Source organism: Protomyctophum bolini, assembly GCF_963924005.1.
Source record: "Protomyctophum bolini genome assembly, chromosome: 21".
NCBI classification, from domain to species: domain Eukaryota; kingdom Metazoa; phylum Chordata; class Actinopteri; order Myctophiformes; family Myctophidae; genus Protomyctophum; species Protomyctophum bolini.
This window is the reverse complement of record NC_137882.1, coordinates 30,308,727-30,322,331: the sequence shown is the minus strand read 5'-3', so window position 1 is coordinate 30,322,331 and position 13,605 is coordinate 30,308,727. Positions and strand designations below refer to the sequence as shown.

Sequence of the window (13,605 nt, the reverse complement as noted above, 5' to 3'; positions counted from 1 at the left end):
TGCAGTGAAGATGGACGTAGAAGAGAAACGGGAGGGAGGGAGGGTGGGTTTCTGGAAACTATGCATGCCGCCGTTTTTTCAAACTTGTCTTTAAGTACCCAGGGGTGATTGGTGAGGTAGGAGTGGTCGGCCTGGTTGGAGGTGGGTGAGTGGTTGGCACAGGGTGGAGTTGACGGTGGCAGGTGGTTGTCTTTTGCTTGGTCAAACCTCCCGAACATCAGTTGTTCCAACTCCATTTCAAGACAAAGTCAAATAATTGTTGAATCAAGCTGCTTTTGTGAAACCTTCCCCGTGTTTCTTCACTATAGTCCGATCCAGAAGAGCGCAGTTTGCCGGCCACTGCTACAGAGCTGACAATGAGGTTATATCTTCCCTTCTTCTCTGGAGTCCTGCCTCAGCTATAGGGACACATGCTTCAGTAGGCAGGAACTGGGGGTGGCAATGAAGGACCGGGAAGTCTGGCGTAGCATTGTGGAATCCATGATCTCGACCGCGGTCGAAAAATGATGATGACTTGGCTGTGCTGTATATGATGTTCATGCTTTGAAGTCCGATAATACACACTGACACACAATTCAATAATAATAATAAACTATTAAAATGATGACGTCATGAACGGGGCCTCCCGGTCCTTAAAGGCCGCCCCCTGTGCAGACCAAAACCGTCTCATCTTATCCCCAAACCTTCTAACCTGGGCTGATCCTAATGTAGTCATTTCGGATCATGTCCTGCCTCGTCACCCGTGCGTGTCTGTCCTCCTTGTCACTCCTAATCTCAGCACCGTCGACTTGTTTGCCAACCTTCCCCATAGCTTTCCAAGCCGTACGCAGTCATGGCTGTGGGTCTCGCTACTGTCTTCTCTACATCTTCCCTCTCGCTCTCGCTGGCACCCTTCTGTCACAAATCACTGCTGACACTTTCCCCCCCGTCCGTTCCACCCCATGCCTGCACTCTGCTCTTCAACTCTCTTCCACCCTATTCCCCGTTACTTTGGACTGTATACCCCAGAAGAGAAACATTTTTATTATGTTTTTGGCTGTTGTTGAGTGGTGCGACCACTCCAAGGAACAGCAATGTCCGTGTTCACCTATGCCTGTGTTCACCTATGTGTGTCTGTGTTGGTTAATGAGCACCAGTATATGACTATGAGTACCAGTAGGGGCCGCTGTTGTGCCAGAAACAGAGAGAGGGATAGTGCTGCACTGTTGCCTGCTAATGAGAGAGAGAGAGGTGGGTGGGAGTTGCACCACTCAGTTCACATGGGTGTGATTCTTTTTTTCTTTCATGAATACATTTGCTTGTAATGATAATGCATTGTTTGTTTGTGAGGTTATGTTAAGTTTAGGCATTGTTTTTGTGATACGTACTCAGTTGGCTGGCATCGTCATCATGACACGCATCTAGTGAACCAATTACATAATAAGGATCAGAAAGGCTTTATGGGAAGTTAATAGCAACTCCTGCTCTATGACACGAGAAAGAATATTCTGGCCTTGCAACCCAGATAGCATTGTATTAGAAGTTCCGGCATCCCGGTTAACCCATTCTGGGCGGGAACCCGTTTTTGTGTTTTATGTATTGTGTTATAATTTAGCTATTGATAGCAGATCTACAAGCTCATAGCGCGGCACCGAGTGCCACCGAGTGCCACGCTACGATCTGCAATTTTTGAAAAATCGTGAAAATGTCGCACAAATCTTTGAATAATATTCTTTCCGAACGGACATCTTTAACTCAAACCTTTGCTTCTGGAAGGTCCCTGGAACAGCATATTTTCAAATGGGGTCGGCGGCTGATTATACATATATATACAGTAATTGGTGGTCCTTCCTCCACATGTAAATGTTTGAGAACCACTGAATTAGAAACACTGGGTTTCTCAGAAAACTGTTTAGACTCATGTCTAAATGGGTTCCGATCGGACACCTGCACGACTTCAGGGTGCCGGCGGACGCAGCCTCATCCTTCATGTCTCTGACCTTGTCTACGACGTTCCCATTCCCTGTGTGCGCCATATAGATTTAAAGATAAGATTATAATAGGTGCCGATTATAATGCGACCGCTGCTCTGCATATCACTATATTAACCCTGTCTGTCTGTGTGTGTGTGTGTGTGTGTGTGTGTGTCTGTCGTGCAGCTGTACAGCTGTACAGTGTGTATTCTCTCAGGATGAGAAGATGGCCGACTGTGTGTTTCCAATGGGCCGCGACAGCCTGCAGCTGTTCACCCCTGACTCTCTGGAAGGCATCGAACAGCGAATCAGAGAGGAGAGGGCTCGAGGCGCCAAGCACTACAAGGAGGTACGCGTCGCCGCTCACGCACGACCGGTAAATCCACTAGTCGACCTCGTTGGTACTAGTTGACTAGTTGATTGACTTGTTTTTCTTATCCCCCGATTTTTGTAGGCCTCAAGATCAGGTGAATTATAGTTAGACTATAGTCACCACCAATGTACACAGTTTTTCATAGAATTAGTCGACAAAATCGAAACTGGCACACACGCGTGTGCACAATAAAAAAAACAAAAAAAACTTGGCAATATATAAAGTCACAACACCAACTTTGAAGAGGCAGAATTGCTTTGGTTTCAAAATATTAAAGTTTCCTTTTATTTCCTGAAAGAAAATCATATTTTTCCATTTCCTGAAAAAGGAACATTTTTTTGGGAGTTAGGTGGTTTCTTCCCGACAGCAGAGATATTCAATAAATATATCCCTGCGTGAAAAGAGGAGTTAACGGGCAATTATGGGCACATACAGGCATATACAGTAATATACAGTAACGGTATGGTACAATTCAGGAGATTACCGGAGTTTGTTGGAAAGTTTAACAGTGTTTCCTGTATACACATCCGTATTCCATGGTTTTTGCACAGTGTATATTCCGTCCATTCATGAGTTGTCCTGACTGAAGTGAGCTTGCAGATCGGCTATTTTCAGCAAGTGTAAAATCTGTCATTACGACAGCATCAAGGCCCGCCAAAATACATTTTAGTCGACTAAATCAACTGTAGATTTAGTCGACTCAAATCACACGACATTTAGTCGACTAAAACTAGACTTAACGCAAAGACATTCCAAAACTAAATAAAGTCTCAGTCCAAAGACTATATGACTATATAACTAAAATAGAATTTTGCTGCCAAAAACAACACTGCCTATACACCAATGTATACTTCACAGACCATGGGTGTGATATCGATAACCCAACCCTGTCGTTTGTGTCTTTACTGTGCTTTCAGGACCTGGGGGACGTTCAGGAGGTCCACGCCCGCGGGGACCTGGAGGCGGGGAAGCAGCTGCCCAGGATATTTGGGGAGATCCCCACCCACCTGGTGGGCGTGCCCCTGGACGACATCGACCCCTACTACTACAAAAACCGCCGGGTACGTACGACGACCGTTTAGCCTTATAGCTGCTTCCACTTTGACCCATGACCCTCACCCCTAGTACTACTGCGGGTACGATAACCGGACCGCTAACCCTTATCCTGACCCTTATCCTCTGCTACTTCACACGGGTATGATATACCCAACCCTGTCACACCCATACACGGTGAAATAACACAGATTGGCAATGCCGTACAGACTATAGTACTATAATCTGTACTAGTGGTTCCCAAACTTTTTCATGACAATGACCCCCAAATTGACACAAATTAGCCCGTAAACCCCCAATTGAAAAGATATGCCATAAGAGAAGATTTTTACGGCTCTAGCAGAGATTCTCAACCCCTCAGTTTGACATGCATTAGTCTACGGAACCCCCCATTTAATGGCATTTCAATCTCTGAGACACCGATTTATATTGTGTAATCAATGTTAATTTAACTCTGAAAGTGTACAAATGTGTACACTCTCTGAGTTACAGACCCATAAGGGTCCATTTGGTTCCAAACTGTCATTTAGCTCATGGGGACCCCCTGGAACTCCCTCAGGGACCCCTGGAGGCCCCCGGACCATGGGAACCACTGCCGTACTGACTAGTACACGTATACTGTAGTGTACACAACCAGAAAACCCCCCAAATGCGTATTTATGTGACCAACTCGCCGCCCTTAACCTTAAGTAACCTTAAGTCTTAAGACTTGCCCTCAGACAACTACTTTCATTCACTACTTTACAACACCACTGTTTATTATTATGGTTTTTTCTCACGACACCTTCATGGGGTTCTATCTCTTTCATAACCGGTGGGTTTTGAGAGACTCTCTCTCTCTCTCTCTCTCTCTCTGTCTCTCTCTCTCTCTCTCTCTCTCTGTTTTAATATTCTCTTCCTGTATAAAACACATCACTTCCTCCTATGTCACCTGTTTCACATGACTTTTATTTTTACTTTTGCCCTCCTTTCTCTCATTCTCTCTTCCTCTCTCATTTTCTCTTTTTCGCTGCCCCTCTCTCTCTCTGTCTCTCTGTGTCTCTCTCTCTCTCTCTCTCTCTCTCTCTCTCTCTCTCGCTCGCTCGTGTGTGTCCCCACTTTTTAGGTTGAGTGGTGTTAGTTTGGGTCTATGGGGAACACATGTGCGACACACGCACGCACGCACGCATGCACGCACGTGCAGACACATTAGGTCTCATTCATCAAACGTGAGCCATGGGGATTTGATCTTTAAATCGCTGGTAAATATTGTTTTTACATACCCATCATTTACCCATATAGACCAGCAGTTTTGTTACCTGCAGAAACACTATACACTATGTCCTCTCTCTGTATCTTGGTGTTTTCACTGTTTGTTTCCGCTGACAGGGACATGAAAACACCAAAATACACGCACGCAGCACAGACGCATGCACGCAGTACAGACACATGCACGCACGCAGCACAGACACATGCACGCAAGCTATGCGCTAAAAAGGCCCCGGATTTACCCATGCAGTGAGCGTCATAATGACGTCCTCTGGTGACTTCGGTGACGTTCAGGACAAGGCCAGATCACAGCCAGCCCACACACTGGGATGATCTTTACGTCGTTTTTCCAGGACGTGGTTCCCGAGTTGAAATAATATACCGGCATAGCTTATTCTCGGCCAGAGTTCACAGGATATTGACAATGAACGCCAGCATCAGTAAATTCATTCATGATAAATAAATGAATAACAAAACAACTCTCTCTCTCTCTCTCTCTCTCTCTCTCTCTGTGTCTCTCTCCCCCCCGTGCAGACCTTCGTAGTTCTGAACAAAGGGAAAGCCATCTTCCGTTTCAGTTCCACCTCCGCCCTGTACATCTTCAGCCCCTTCCACCCCGTGAGACGGACCTCCATCAGGATCCTGGTCCACTCATATCCTTCACAGTACCAATATCACACACCGTGTTTTATTACCAATATCACATGCCGTGTTTATATTCTACACGACGTACGTGGTATACATGGCAGAAGGTGAGTTACTCCTATCCTTCACAGTGCCAATATCACACGCAGAGTTTTATAAGATCCTGGTCCACTCATATCCTTCACAGTACCAATATCACACGCACGTGTTTTATCACCAATATCACACGCAGTGTTTTATAAGATCCTGGTCCACTCATATCCTTCACAGTACCAATATCACACGCACGTGTTTTATTACCAATATCACACGCACGTGTTTTATAAGATCCTGGTCCACTCATATCCTTCACAGTGGCAATATCACACACAGTGTTTATTTACCAATATCACACGCACGTGTTTTATTACCAATATCACATGCAGTGTTTTATTACCAATATCACACGCAGTGTTTCATTACCAATATCACACAGTGTTATTAAGTTCCTGGTCCACTCATATCCTTCACAGTACCAATATCACACGCACGTGTTTTATTACCAATATCACACGCAGTGTTTTATAAGATCCTGGTCCACTCATATCCTTCACAGTACCAATATCACACGCACGTGTTTTATTACCAATATCACACACAGTGTTTTATAAGATCCTGGTCCACTCATATCCTTCACAGTGGCAATATCACACACAGTGTTTATTTTCTACACGACGCACGCGGGTCGTGTTTATACATGACGGAAGGTGGGTTACGCGCTTCACTCTACTTGTAACAAAAAGATGATACTGATGTCCCACACTCATTGGCTGGGTATAGCGTTGTAAACATGTGACGTGACTGGCGTTGCCGTTTGGTCACATATGTCGTCGCCATTGATTGGTAAAGTCGCCATGTGTCGTTTCGGGGTGTCAGTGATGGCCGCTTTGGACACAACTAACATGGCAGCCAAATGACGTCTTTGACCTCATTACCCAAGAGTCTCTCATGCTCCCTGCTCGCACTATAGTGACGTGACGCTCTATGTGTGAGTGTTTTGTCGGATGTGCACATGCCCGTGCACTACGCAGATTTGTGAGGGCTGCTATAGCATAATTATGGAATATTATGTCATGGTATAGCCAAGGAGTTTTAAAGTTTGTTGAGAGCACTTATGACGTCAATTGTTTGCCAGTCAATTCTATAGACTTTGAGGATATTATAATGTTTGTTTGGGCACTTATGGTGGACTTTTTGTTTGTTTCTGGGCACTAAATGACAAGAGCCAGTTATCACATAGCTTGCCTGTGTAAGTCACTGGTTCAAATCCTACGCCCATGCAGGCATACACTGATATACTGCAACCTACTGCGTGTGAGGTGTGTGTGTGTGTGTGTGTGTGTGTGAGTGAATGCATGCGTGTGTGTGTGAGAGAGAGAGATAGAGGGAGAGATACAGAGAGAGAGAGATAGAGAGAGAGAGGAGGGACAGAGAGAGAGAGTGATGTGAACAGACAGCTGTTGTCTCAGGACAAAATGTTCTGTTTTGACATCAACATCTAGGAGTCAGCAGGAGAGGAGAGGAGAGGAGAGGAGAGGAGAGGAGAGGAGAGGAGAGGAGAGGTGTGAAGTAAAACCTGTCACCCTGACTTGGTGTCAGAAGATCACAAGTGTGTGTGTGCGTGCGTACGTGTGTGTGTTTGGAATTCCATTGTTCTTCCTCACATCTGCCACAGTCGTATTGAAGGCTCCGTCAACAGTAAAGCATTCACATGATGTGAACATGTAAAAGACAGAATCCTCACAGAACTCACATGAACAGATATGATATTATATATACTAGAGTTTGCGGCCCTTCGGCCCGCTCATCCAAGTGACACGCGTCGCAAATGGCAAGAAGGCAATAGCGGGAAGGCGATACTGTTTATTTATTTTTGATTTTTAGTTGGAAAAGCAAACATTGCCCATGTTTTCATATACCCAGTTGCTTGGAAAGTGCAAATTTGGCAACCTGGCTGAGTGGCCATATTTTTTGTTTTGCTTGTTTTTATTTCCGTATTAAAGTGGCAAGTGGCAATGTTTATAAATACCAAGTTGCTTGGATGTCGCAAATGTGGCAACCTAGCGGGAATACTGTACTGTACTGTACTGTAGTCCTCTGTACTGTACTGTGCTGTGCTGTTCTCCACTGTACTGTACTGTACTAAAACGTACCATACTGTACTGTGCTGTACCGTACTGCTGCGCCCTGTGTGTGTGTGGGAAGTTGTGCATCACAGCGAAATGTTGCGCAATAACAGTGTGTCTGACGAAAGTCATATTTGTACAGTAAATATGGCGATGTAGTGCCTATGGATTCGGGTGGTGTGCTGGATTGTTTGTGCATGGAGAGATGTGTGCTAACGGAGTGGTTTGGTAGGAGAAGGAGAGATGTGTGCTAACAGAGTGGTCTGGTAGGAGAAGGAGAGATGTGTGCTAACAGAGTGGTTTGGTAGGAGAAGGAGAGATGTGTGCTAACAGAGTGGTTTGGTATAGGAGAGGAGAGATGTGTGCAAACAGAGTGGTTTGGTAGGAGAAGGAGAGATGTGTGCTAACAGAGTGGTTTGGTAGGAGAAGGAGAGATGTGTGCTAACAGAGTGGTTTGGTAGGAGAAGGAGAGATGTGTGCTAACAGAGTGGTTTGGTACGGTTCCATTTGTACACTCTCAGAGTTACAGACCCATAAGGGTCCATCTGGTTCCAAACTATCATTCAGCTGGGGACCCCCTGGAACTCCCTCAATGACCCCTAAGGATCCCCGGACCCCACTTTGGGAACCACTGACGTATAGAGTTTAACTCAAAAACTAAACAAATGGACACATTGAGCCGTGGAAGTCATTGTAATCTCCTTTGCAATGCCCTAATCCGTCCGTTCATTTTGAACCTGCCTGGACAGGCTGAGGGTCAGTGGTGGAAACAAGTACTCACATCTTATACTTTACTCTGTTACAAGTCACAAAGTCTTTAAATGTACTTTAAAGTACAAACGTATTGGTATCTAAATGTATCTGCTATACTTTCAAATGGCCAAAATGTAGGGCTGAAATGGTTTACTGTAGTGTAGGCCAGGGGTTCTCAACCCGTGGGTCGCAATTAACCCTCGGTGGGGGCGTCGCCAAGTTATTTTGGGGGGGTCCCCCAAAATGTCGACGTCAGGCCTAAATGGGTTACGGGGGCAGGATCATTATCTCTCCCTTGAAAGGTGGATTTTCAGGCCTGTTATAAAAGATGTACATGTAAGTGATCTGCATTGTTCTTTTGAGGGAGGGGGTCAGTGCATTCCAGCCATGGAATGCACTGACTGGAATGCACGTGTCGTACGAAGGAGAATTTGCCCATATTTGTTTTGAAAGTGGGTGGCTGAGGAGTTGGGATGGAAAGAGATGGTTCCATGGGCCCCCAGGCCGAGGTGAGGAGTATAGAGGTGGGCCATGGGCCCCCAGTCCTAGGCGAGGAGTAGTCAAATTCGTTTTTTTTTTGGAGGCCTGGAGCTTAGTCTTGCACCACAAACCTGGAAAAAAACAGTCTAATTTAAAAACACATTTATTTAACATTGCCTATCCTAATGATGTTTAATAACAGCTAGGTCTTGCCCTGCAGGGCTTTTAATCAAAGGTGGGAACATTTTGTTCTCATTCATATGCTCCTTTATCTTACGGTATTTAATTGTGTCTAATGTAATCTTTGTTCATTTTTGCACTCTGCATTTGTCTTTATTCTGTAAAGCACTTTGAATTGTATGAATTGTGCTTTGAATGTGCCTTGCGTTGCCTTGCGTAAATGTGCCTTGCCTTGCCTTGCCTTGCCTTGCCTAGTCTTGCCTAGTCTTGCCTAGTCTTGCCTTGCCTTGCCTAGTCTTGCCTTGCCTTGCCTAGTCTTGCCTTGCCTTGCCTAGTCTTAGGTGACATTATATTGTGATGCAGGAGAACTATAAGAGGAGGGAGCAAAGTCAAAGGAGGGCTGAATTTGAGCTCCCACTAGACTTTTAACAGTACTTTTGTTGACAAAACAGGAATAATGCTCTTTGATTCACTTTTTTGTGGGTTTTTTTTGTTGTTGTAACTCTAGTAACTCAAGTTTTCAAATAAATGTAGTGGCGTTAAAAGTGCAATATCTATAGACCTGAGATGTATGGAGTAGAAGTAAAAATATTGGGAATTGGAAAGACTCACGTTAAAGTACAAATAGGCCTATACCTCAAAAGTGTACTTAAGTAGCATCATGTTAGCATCATGTTATGCTTTAGCTATTGAAAAATAGCAGACCTACAAGCTCGTAGCGCGCCACTCGGTGGCGCGCTACGAGCTTGTAGGTCTGCTATTTTTGAAAAAATCGAAGAACGACTGACATTTTTAGAATCTGATCTCAGGTCAGAATGGGTAAATCAGACCAGTGTGTGTCCAGTGGAAACCTCGTATGAATCTGATCTCAGGTCAGAATGGGTTAAGCTGGCAGAAACATCACATGAAGCCGCGCTTATCACTCAAGGTGTCTGATAGTGGTTGTCAGACTTTTCAGCAGTGTTGGTTCAGGTACATGTAGCTTAACTCTACACTGGTTTGAATTATTCACTTGATGCTTTTTTCCCCCAGTAAGAATTGAGGCTATACAATACCTGCACGTATTAACGGATTAAGCAATAGGGCTATTAAAGTTAATTGATAGGCCTAACAGCTATGATTTCCATGCCTTTATTGATGGGACAGAGAGAGAGAGAGAGAGACGCAGCTAAATGCCGTCGGCATCAGGACTCGAACCCGCGCTGCGAGACTACATTGAGCCTAGCTCTGGTCCATAGCTCTAATGCCATTGCAGTTAGAGCTATGTTACCAATGACTTCCGGGCCTCGCATAGATGCAGACCATGCAGCCTTTCGTCTTTAGGGTAAATCAAAATAAAAAAATTGCTTCTCACCAATACAACGGCGGGTTGTGTCAACTTCCACTTCCTTAGTGCTTCCACTTCCTTAGTGGAAGCACTCTGAGCCCCCACCACACGTATAATGGCCAAAAAGGGATTATTATTCCACTGGGGAAAAAAATACTTTTAGTTACTCCACAGAGAAAACCCTCATAGAGAATATTTTTCCTCCGGTGAAAAGAAATCCCTTTCTGGCCAAAAGGTTCCTTTTATACGTGTGGCACAATGACACAACCCGCCTTTGTATTGGTGACAAGCATAAAAACGTGTATTTTTATTTACGCTAAAGACGAGAGGCTGGTACTGTATTCATGCAAGCCGGACTGCAAGGTGGCCGGACTTACTGATATGGCCAGCCGTCCGTGCCACTTGATACAATTCTCTTCTCTTCTATTTTCTCTTCTCTTCTCTTCTCTTCTCTTCTCTTCTCTTCTCTTCTCTTCTCTTCTCTTCTCTCTTCTCCTTTCCTTTCTATATATAGAGTGTGTGTTGAGGGCTGGTACTGTTAGAACTGAGGGATAAGGAGGTGAACAGGTCGGTAATGGAGGTGTGTGTGTGTGTGTGTGTGTGTGTGTGTGTGTTGGCCTGGTGCCCAACCACACTGGCGCCACGATGACAAGTTGCGGTGTGAAGTGGACACACACACACACACAAACACATACACATACACGCTCGCACGCACGCGCGCACACATTGTGCTTACTCAGATCTCAGAACACTCATCTGTCACCAGAGAACTCCGCTCTTTGTGTGTGTGTGTGTGTGTGTGTGTGTGTGTGTGTGTGTGTGTGTGTGTGTGTGTGTGTGTGTGTGTGTGTGTGTGTGTGTGTGTGTGTGTGTGTGTGTGTGTGTGTGTGTGTGTGTGTGTGTGTGTGTGTGTGTGTGTGTGCGTGCGTGCGTGCGTGCGTGCGTGCGCGCGAGCAGTGTATGTGTGAGTGCAGTCTGTAATTCTCTGACATCCTGTTTCATGTCAGATTGACTCCATATCCCACAATGCAATCATCGGTTAGTGTTGGAGGGGCCAGGGGTCATCCTATGAAGGCTATATGACAGCAGCTCCCCCGTCCATTCGGTTCCATTTGCAGCGCTGTGCACTTGGAAATACTTCAGAGTTTTGTAGAGGGATGCCAGTTTTCATCCGTGTAGCCCCTATATAACATGTAACAGTAGCTACGTGTACAGTACGTGTGAGTATTTTAACCTAGTTGAAGTGAACTAGGCTTCTTACCACCTGAGCCTCTACCGGACAACCTTTCCCTGGAGGGAATGCAACAACATCAGCGTTTCCCGGCACCGTTCTGGACACGCCGTGATTTATGTGTTGTTCTCGCGCTTCTCTTTTTCGGTAGACGGCGAAATCCTCCCCGACTCCCCAATGTTTTTTTTCTCCCTTTTTTTTTAATAACGTCCTTCCCTCTCATTAAAGGTGGCCCAGCTCTTTTGTTTTATTTCTGGGACTCCGTTTGCAGAAGCTTTTACATGACTCACTGTTTAAAAGTATACTTTTTTTCGGCATCTCATCAGACCCAAAACTTAGAATATCTTGTTGTTGCATAAGATTTGTCCACAATTCCATGCTGATTAATGTGGTGCGAGAGATAACAAACAAACATCGATCGAAATAACAACTATTCGACGTTCTCTAAATTAAGCATAGCGTTAGTTTATAGGGTTAGTTTATATTTTGTAGAACTCTCTGGAATAGCTTTAACAAGGCATGGGCGCGGATTTGTCAACGGCTAGATTTCCAGACAACTGGCAAGATAGGCCTACAAATGAGTATGTTCATTTAAAAGTTTATAGTTTCTTGCAGTGGACTGTTCAATTTAAGTAATTAGTTCTCAAAGTGGTGTCCGGGGACCCCCTAGGTGTTCTTGAGGGGGTTCCCCAGATACATTATGGAGAGTTAGTAACCAAATTGAACCATTTGGTTCAATTTGTACACTATCAGAGTTATGGTGGCCCGTGGTCTAATGTGTCGGGTCCCAGGGACCTGGTATGAAATAATTTCAGATGAGGGGTCCTTGACATGGAAAAGTTTGAGAAGCACTGATGAAAGTAATACTTGTACAGTGTATAGCCTCAGTAACCTCATGAGTATAACGCACAAAGCAAACTTTTTGGAACATTTGTGTTTTGAAGCACGTTGGGTTCCCAGTCACTCTATCAAAGTCAGTGTGGAAGGAGCTGCTGCCCGGCGCACGGCCGATGACCACCCATCACATCTGTCATGAGTCGGCACGTCGGCTCGGTGTGAGAGGAGGAAATAAAACCCGGGGAAACTATATCCACACTTTTCCTGGGCTGTGTGTGCTCCAGTTCCTGTCGATTTGATCCAATGAAAGCCAATGAAACTGGTCAGATGACCAATGATATCCAATGAAATCAACAGGAACTGCATGGAGCACACACAGCCCAGGAAAAGTGTGGATAGACCGCATGAGTTCAAGTCCGTTGCTCTCCCCTTGTCCCCCACCATGGTTGGTGGATGGGTGTGTATAGAGCCCAGGATCACATTAAGCTGATTGACACAGGGGTGGAAAAATGGGTTACAAAATCATGGGATAAAAAATATATACATTAAGAAAGTATATAGACCGGTCTGAATGTTGTGATTATTGATGACATTACCATTCGTTTATGATTCGTTTGGCGCGTTATTTGAACTTCGGTACATCCGACATTGTAACATTACACGCCTAATAGGGTTTTTCTTTTTACTTCGCGAGGAATGCCACGCGCGGTTATAGGGTGAGGGGCAGGGCTAGTAATGCACCCTCACTGGCAGGTGAGCCAGTATAGGATACAACAGCACATCCTCCCGGTGGGGGCTCCTCACTGGCAGGTGAGCCAGTATAGGATACAACAGCACATCCTCCCGGTGGGGGCTCCTCACTGGCAGGTGAGCCATGTAAGGTACAGCAGCACATCCTCCCGGTGGGGGCTCCTCACTGGCAGGTGAGCCATGTAAGGTACAACAGCACATCCTCCCGGTGGGGGCTCCTCACTGGCATGTGAGCCATGTAAGGTACAACAGCACATCCTCCCGGTGGGGGCTCCTCACTGGCATGTGAGCCATGTAAGGTACAACAGCACATCCTCCCGGTGGGGGCTCCTCACTTGCAGGTGAGCCATGTAACGTACAACATGTCCTCCCTGTGTGGGCTCCCCCACTGCCATCGTTTTTGTGTCGTGTCCTGGCAGTGTTGTGGTGGCATGATTTATTGGACAGGTTTGTATACATACCTGAAATCCAGTCTCTGCATTGAGCCATCCTGGCTATTAGGGAATGCACAGTGGTGTAAAAAATAACTGGTGTTTCTACTGTATTTGAGCATTTCCAATTTCCAATATACTTCTATACTCCACTACTATCTCAGATCCAAATATTGTGTA

The 13,605-nt window shown here is 45.4% G+C and overlaps 1 protein-coding gene across 1 annotated transcript in view; it reads left to right on the top strand.

Annotated features, from left to right (window-relative positions):
- Window positions 1-2,178: 2,178 nt before the first annotated feature.
- scn5lab (sodium channel, voltage gated, type V-like, alpha b) overlaps window positions 2,179-13,605 on the top strand; it is a gene marked incomplete at both ends in the record, with an annotated part of 143,496 nt that continues 132,069 nt past the window's right edge. The window contains 3 exons of the mRNA XM_080793847.1: window positions 2,179-2,301; window positions 3,243-3,386; window positions 5,161-5,291. Coding sequence (XP_080649973.1) covers window positions 2,179-2,301; window positions 3,243-3,386; window positions 5,161-5,291 — 398 coding nt within the window. The remainder of the gene's footprint in view (window positions 2,302-3,242; window positions 3,387-5,160; window positions 5,292-13,605) is intronic.